The sequence below is a fragment of the Gavialis gangeticus genome, unplaced genomic scaffold, assembly GCF_001723915.1.
Source record: "Gavialis gangeticus isolate Ggan-Ray unplaced genomic scaffold, GavGan_comp1, whole genome shotgun sequence".
Taxonomy (NCBI): domain Eukaryota; kingdom Metazoa; phylum Chordata; order Crocodylia; family Gavialidae; genus Gavialis; species Gavialis gangeticus.
In genome coordinates this window covers 31,863,731-31,871,920 of record NW_017729029.1, presented here as the reverse complement: position 1 = coordinate 31,871,920, position 8,190 = coordinate 31,863,731, and the positions used below count along the sequence as shown (strand labels likewise).

At 37.0% G+C, this 8,190-nt stretch overlaps 1 protein-coding gene across 1 annotated transcript in view; it reads left to right on the top strand.

The window, feature by feature from the left end:
• Nucleotides 1–8,190, top strand: part of LOC109300344 (connector enhancer of kinase suppressor of ras 2-like) — a 444,864-nt gene that overhangs the window by 312,153 nt on the left and 124,521 nt on the right. The window contains exons 9-10 of the mRNA XM_019521027.1: nucleotides 4,692–4,838; nucleotides 6,686–6,707. Of these exons, the coding sequence (XP_019376572.1) occupies nucleotides 4,692–4,838; nucleotides 6,686–6,707 (169 nt within the window). The remainder of the gene's footprint in view (nucleotides 1–4,691; nucleotides 4,839–6,685; nucleotides 6,708–8,190) is intronic.

Here is an 8,190-nt window from a genome sequence, read left to right as displayed (position 1 = left end):
CTTTGGGATACATTTTGCAATGGCTGTAATAACTGAAATAAACACTTTTAAAGATAGCAAAGCCACTGGCCTTGATGATATTTGTACAGAACAAATTAAACACTTTGTAGCAATGACAAGTGCCTGGCTACTCCAGTTGTATAGTATGCATGTAACCAAACACCGAAGATATTTTAGCACTACTAAAAATGGGAAAGATTCCTTAGATCCAAAGAACTTCATACTTAGCCTTACTAAGTCACCTTTTCAAACTATGAATGCCTTATCTTAAACTGTTTGTCAAGACTTATTGAAGAACACCTGATCCCCAAACAAGATGGCTTCTGCCCATGGAAATCAAGTACCAGTAAAGTATTAAACAACATACAGCACATTAAAGATGTTTTTGAAATGGGAAAGGTCTATACTCATAGACCTCTCAGCAGCTTACGACATTGTAAATCATTGGAGGCTCCTTGCAAAGATATATGATATGATGAATGATTACAAACTTCTACAAATAATGTAGCAAATCAATGTTTCTATGGCAAATTACACAAGAAGCAGAACCAATGGTGAAAACAAAGGAATGGCCTACCTCCAAGGGAGCAGATTTGTACCTATACTATTTAACATCTACACTAATGATAAACCACAGTTCATCCTAGCTTGAGACATTTTATTTAAGCAGACAATTTGTGTACCCCTGCCCATGCCAAGAACTTTGCCTTGACCCAGGTCAAGGCCATGCTGACATCAGTGCCCAATGGACTGTCAGACTGTTGCATCAAAAATCACCTATGCATCAATAAAAAAAAAAAAAAAACAAGTTACTTTCTTCCACCTTTGGGACTGCAGTGCTAGTAAGCAACTTAGCTTAACCTGGAATGGAATAACTTCACTCACTGCCCAAATCCTATCTACTTGGGGGTGATGCTACAGAACACTGACTGGCTTGCCCATGTGTCTGAGAACTGGGTACCAATGAGGACCTTGCTAAGGCTACAGATTCAGCAAGAGCATATGCCTGTTTCTGGACCCAAATTTGAACATGGTGACAGGCCACAAGAAGAAGCAGCAGTGTTATCAATCAGCAAAGTCCTGAAGGCTACATAAAGCAAGGCATTTATTTGGCAAGCTACAGTATGAATTTCTCCAGTGAATCCCAATTGAAGAACTTGTGCTAAACAACAGCATATTAATTCACTGTGAAATGTTATTGTTCTATAGTAAATTCTTATTTTCTCTGGACACATTAGAGTATAAATTGTACAGAAGTGTGGCAAGAGAATCAGAGATCTGTTTTGTCCAAATTCTTTTTCTGGTTTGAACTCTTGCAGATCCATTGATTTCCATGCTATGACTCAGAACAGAGGTTGGTTTTGTTTCAGAGAACATGTGAATATTTGTGAATTTATATTTCCATTCTCATTTTTTATAATTATCAAGAATTCTTAACTGTGATTCACAGTTGCCATACATAATTGTTATTTTTTTATGTACATGTGTGTACAATTAAAAAATACTTAACATTTGTTAAAAAGTTAACTAGTTCTGGTAGAGAAGTGAGAAAGCTGGTATTCAGGCTGAACAGTTTTTAATGCCTTAGTATTCATATGTGGCTCCTGACAGACATTATTTCCTTCAAGCAATTGGTAATGTTTCTTGATAGAAACTATCATGCCATGTGACCTGCTTCACATTCACAGAGTAAAATGCCCTGGGAGCTTGTTCTGCCTGTACTCACCAACAAGGGACCTGAAGAGCTGCTTGCAAGGGCTGTCAACTTCCCCTCCCTCACCTTCAGCTATTCTACTAATGAGAAATGAGCTCAGAGCTGGATGAAGGAGCTGAACTCTAGTACAGAGCAGGGGAGACCCATGAAAAGGGCTGGGGAGGCGGGAGGGCAGGAACATCAAACTCTGCTGAAGCACCTTACCAAGTGCTTTTCTGTATGTGTTTTTCATCTTGCCACATCTTGTCCCTTCCAGCAACTTTCCAAACAAATTTCTTCCCCCTCCCCCAGATTATCATTGTGTGTTCATAAAACACTTCATGTTGAGTGTCTGTTTACACCTTGCTTAAACAAGCAGCTTTGAAGGAGGGGTGGTGAGCCATGGCATTTCAAGCTGAGGCACCTTGGGGCAGCAGAATTCAGCATGAGTCACAGACAGCTCCTTCATCTGAAGGTGGGGGCAGGGGAAGGGAAGAGAGAGCAGTGCACCCTGGGATGCTGGAAGACCTGACCAAACCTTATCACTAGGGACCTACTGGTACCTAAAAAGGGGCAAGATGAAAGATTGCTCCCAGTATGGAGAGATGCATTCATGGGCATTTTGTGGTGGGCCCACCCCTTGGCACCCCAGAGGCATTGCTCCTCACTGCTGATTGCTGGAGAGGTCCTGGCAGGGGAGGAATGAAGAGGGAGTGGCTGCTATCTTGCCTGCTCCCCTTCAAACTGCTCCACCAGCCAGGGCCCCCCTCCCCCCCTGCCCTGCAGCACACTGTGAAGCCAGGCAGCAGTAGCTATAAGGAACACTGGCTCCCACTGGGAAGCCAGCATTTTATTTTTAGTACGCTTTCATTTTTTTCGGGCGATTCTGTGGGAAATCACGTCAAGCACCATTTTTTGCAGCAATTGCGAAAGCACGATTTAAATAGGTCTCTAATTATCACTGTATGTGACACGCCACACATTCAAATAAAAGTTTTGTGGAAACCAGCTACAAAAATGTGCTATTTTTCAAGCAACATTTTTCTGGTTAGTTGGTCATTTTTACTTTGCATCTAGAGCATGTGTAAATTTATGGTACAGTTAACCAGTTAATTGCACAATAAATGTAAAGTGTCAGGGGCTACTATGTTAGGAATGAAGAGGTACCTAGTAACAAGCAGTCTTCTGCAGCTAAAAGAGCATGTAGAAAGGAAAGGAGTGAATAGAGGAATGACAAACTCTCTAGTTTATTAGCATTAAAACAGGTATACAAAAAGATTTAATCATATGCACTAAGAGGTGTTTTCTGGTCTTGCAAAATGTTGAGGACCAAAATGTAAGGACCTCTCTGATTTTTATATGTATGATAAGTGATTCTGAGTGCAGATTAAATGGTTCTACGGTACCAATTATCATCCTTCAAAGTCAGTCAGTCCCTTGAACTGTAAACCAGCTAAGGAAAGAGTGATAGTCTCAAAGTTCTCCTCTTACTTCAAAAATACTTTACTAACACATGACAGTATGGCAAAACAATTTTTCTTCAAAGCTATTTATGTTCTTGTTCCTTCAAAACTCCATGGTCTGAAATCAGGGGTGACCAAGCTGCACCATGCTTGCCACAAGTGGACAAGCCACCTCTGTGTGTGGCATGCGGCAAGTTGTGGAGGAGGCAGACAGCACTGCAGCAATTAGAGCAGGAAGCAGAGCAGCAGAGCAGGCAGGGAGCACAGGGAAGGGAAGAGAAAACAGAATAAGATTGGTAGGGAAAGGGGGTCAGAGTGGCATTTGGAGAGGTTGCAAGGCTCATTTTTTAGGGCATCTGCCAAATAGGTTAGTCCTGACTGTCTTAAATGGTGTTGTCTCAGAATTTAGTCTCTCTAAAGTAAACATCTCTTGGACATGAAAAATTTCTATTTCCTTTCTTTTTCAAATAAATATTGAAATAGTTTGTAGTAACTTCTAACATAAATTATAAACACATAACCTGTACTGTACATTTGCATCTGAAACCAGTTCCATATTCAGCTTCATCCAGTTTCCTACTTGTATTCTTTTATGATACATCATGAAGATATCTTGCTCAGAAGCATTAAAAATGATACAGAATCATAAATTGTGCCATTTTACTGCATATACTCAAGTAAGACATATAAATAGACCATAAAAATGCTAAATATTTTCTTTTATGCACAACTTCTGGACATTGAAACCATTGTTTATATTATGTATAGTTTTCTAAACTCCTTGAGGATTGGCTTTTCAGGATAAAATGTGTATTCATAAATAAAAACTGCAAATTCATAGCCAATTTTTTTCAATTAAAAGTACAAATGGAAGGAGGGGAAATTCAGATGCTAACTATCCAAGAATGTTTAATAATAATATTGCTAAGCAATTTTTGGTGATATGCAGGAGAAATCCCCCCTAATTGTGATTCTGTTCTTTGTCCCCTTAGTTACAGTATTTCATAATACTGTACTTCTTTAGGAAATTCAGTTTCTCTTAGTAGACCTATCAATATTTTAAAGAAGTGGTAGTTTATCTTTAATGAAGACATTGAAGTAACTGCATTATTGTGGCTCATTGATAGCCTCTCTACCCAAAACATAACCACTTCAATTATAATACTAAGGGCAGTTTGTAATTATTTTACATCTATTATTCTTCATCTTATAGAGAAATAAAATGAACATTCATCAAAAAGGTTTACTAAAAATATCCTTCAATATTTTAGAAGCCATAAAAAATATGGCATTGCACATTATGTTCGAAATTCTCCTGTTCCTTCATACATTAAGGAACATTTAAAAAAAATCAGAATGACTCAATAGCACCAGCATCTTTTTTTCTTTTCATGAAAAGTCAAGTACAATTTATAAATGTTACTTTTATTTGAAAAGAACAGACTGTAGTATACCCTTCCCTTTAATACAACACTTCCTTCACATTTAAGTTAAGTGGAAATCTTTCAAAGTTCCATTATGGGATTTCTCCTCAGGTTGGCTGGCAGTTAAAGAACCTAGTAAATGCATTGCGGGAAGACCCAAATGGAGTGATCTTAACCTTGAAAAAACGGCCTCAGAACACCCTGGTTTCTGCTCCTGCACTTCTGAAGAATGTGAGGTGGAAGCCTCTTGCGCTTCAGGTAAGAAGAAGATTGTTGAAACTGTAGTGTTTTATAGTAAATTATGTGTTTTGTTAAAGAACAAGATATAGAGTGGTTATTCCTTCTAAATAGAAGAAGTAATATTTTTTAAGATGTATAATATAGTTCAGAATAACTAAATGTCTCTAGTACACTAACAAAAAAGGCAACTAAAAGAGCTGTCGAGACACTCATGTGCCCAAGCCACCAGTAGGCAAGGTTCTTTGGGTAGATGTGATATCTTATTAAACCAACTGAGTAGTTGGAAAAAAGCCACCAGCACTCTTTTATAATAAAGCTAACTATTTAACCCCAATTCTTTTGTATATGCATGGATGAAGCAGCCCCAAGGATGGAGAGAAGAGGTGCCAGCCAGTAACATTCAATATAGCTAGTCACTCTGAGCCAGCTATAATTCAGTTGCTTATTGTCTCTAGCAAAGGCAATGTTGTCCTTCTAGTCATTCTGCATTTCAGTTGTCACAGGCAGTTTTTTTATATTAAAAAAATACTTTCTGGCACAGACAACTTTTTTCAGTGTTTTTGGCCAACAGGCGTATGAATTTTTCAGCAAGTGTACTCATAATACTTTTATACTTACATGTTTTGAGGAAGCCTATCAATATGAAAAATCATTGGCTATGAAGAATAATGGTTAGTGTATTAATTTTCTTAGTTTTCTTCTTGTGATACTGAATTAGAAACTTCCTTTTCAAAATACTGGCACATGTAGTACATGTAATACTGAAACTAACCTGCCAATAAAAGCTAATCTCAAAAAGCAACTGATAAAGGCAACCATCCTGAATAAACAATGCAATATGACTATTTATTTCTACCTTTTAATATGGTATAACATTCACTAGAGAATTTCCACACTTCATGGGGGCGTCACCAGATTCAAAGATGTTATTTGGTTCCTGAAAACTGTAGATAATTTTCTGAAATATTAAATTTTATTACTGTAATCCATCTTTCTCCTTTATTCACCATAGCACTAGAACTTCATCCTTTCACCGTTTTCATCTTTCGTTTCCAATAATGACCATATCATTACACAGCTACTACAGTTAGCTCTTTGGCTGATCCTTACTGACTGAAAGCACTCTCATATTTTCTTCTGAGCCACAGCTGTGTAGAGTGTCCTTTCACAGGAAGGATTATGTGACACCTAGGAAAGATTCAAAACATAACTGTTAGCACACAAGAATCAATTATCCTCTTCTCTAGAATGTTGGCAAACTTGTAGAAAGGCATTTAGCCATGCAATTAATCTGAACACTCTGGACCATGACATGGACATCGCATTTACAAGAGTGTTGATGGAGTTGGCGAGTAAAAATCCTTCCTTTGTTTTAGCAAATTAATTATGTCATTAAAGAACCTGAACAGAAATGTAACTTAGGAAGCTCTCTCATTATGAAAAAAAAAATGTATCCAGCTTTCCTCTAGCACACTACTATTCAATCCATTCCATCACTGCCTCGATAGTTCCGTGCTTTGGAGCACATTAAGCTACTTCCTAACTGATGAGCAGTTTCTCTTTTTGTGGTGTGCCATCCCCTGAGGGGTCCAGGGTTTCATGTTTTGAACTGCATTGTTCCATGTTTTTTTCCTCACTTAGGAACAAGCAGAAAATGTGTTTGTTGCTGTCTGCAATAGAATGTTTTTCCCATAAAGAAGGGATATTGCAATGAAGGAACTAAAAATGTATGTTGTTTCAGTACAGCTATAAAAATACCAATATCCTTGAGTTCTCTCTGTGTGGATTTTGTAAAACAAGAAATGGGAAACTACTGTAGCCAAGTATAGCTCTTTCTTCTATAGCATCTTTCTTGCTTTAGACAGTCATGGTACAATGGGGAGCACAGCACAAGTGCCTAGATGCACTTCAGGATAAGAGTTCCTGATGTCATCTGTTTCACTCTTGTATTTTACAAGCAAACACCAAAAATATCAGACATAACTTTTGACAGTTTTTCAGGATCTTTGATCTATGCACATGCAAATATTTTCTATGTACATGTAAAATAGGAAACTTCTGGATCTGTGAAAATAAATGGATTTGTGTGCAAATACAGGTTTTATATGCACAAGTGAATTTTATAGACAAAATGCACAGTAAACTGACTGGAAATTTGGCTTTTTACATGTATCTTGAGCTCTGAATCAATCATGAACTGAATAATTTATCTTTGACTTATAAGAATACCTTACCTCCATTCCAAGATCAACAAGAACTAAATATTATGCAGAGAACTCTTACAGAAAAGATAATTTCTCTACGCGAACAATTTCATGGAGTCTCATTTTCATTGTTTGCAGTTAATATTAACAGGCATGCAAACACAACTGAAGGCACAATAAATGATTTGCTATCTCTTGCTTATTAAGCATATCTTTGTCAACATCACTAAAAGTAACACTTTGAGAATAAGTTACACTTCTATAGTGATATACAGAAGCTTGCATATCTGTCATGAAATCTTAGGAAAGCATACCATGTAAGTATATACCTACATTAGGCCAAGGTCTCTTCTACTGCCAGAACATACAGAAAAATACAAATACATTTTAGTGATGCCAACTGTTATGATCTTATCAGGAATCTCTCCAAATCTTCTCTACCAGTGAAGAACATAAATGGAAAAAAATAGAAATTTAATTTTATTTACAGTATTAGCCTTATTTTTTATTTTCTTGTTAATCTGGAATCTAATCTACTATCCATCAAAGGCAATGAAAAGACTTTCAGGACTTCAGAGGGCAGCACACAGATGAGTTGATATTTGATGGATTTATTATAAAAACCACTGACAGTTGCTCCCTAATGGCTGCAAGTGCTGTAAATCTATTGCTTGCTGTGAAACTGAATGTAGAGGCAGGAAATTTGGCAAATTCAGGGAAAGGAAATTTAGATAAAGACAACTTTTTGTTCATTTGGGTTGGTTTGATTTTTGCAACTCTAATGTCTTTTTCAACTTCGTAGATTCAAAGTACAGGATTTTCATGTTTCTCTCATATTCTAATGAGAATGATAATTCATGCATTTTCTTCCTCCTAGGAGAATTTTCCATGAGCAGTTTTTCTCAGAGGGTGGATGAAGGAAAGCTCTACGTATAGTTGATTTTCAAGATATCCTGTTGTTTAGCTGAACAGAATCACTTAAAGTTTAGTTCTGTTGTGACTATTCAAAGACAAATATGCCATCTTCATAATTTACTACATCAACAAATTAGAGTTCCAGTATTGATTATGAATGTTAGTTTCCTATATGGTTTGTTGGTAATCTACTAAGCTATTAGACGAGTTAATTGTAACAAAAGCTTATTCTGTCCAGGGAAGTTTAGGTT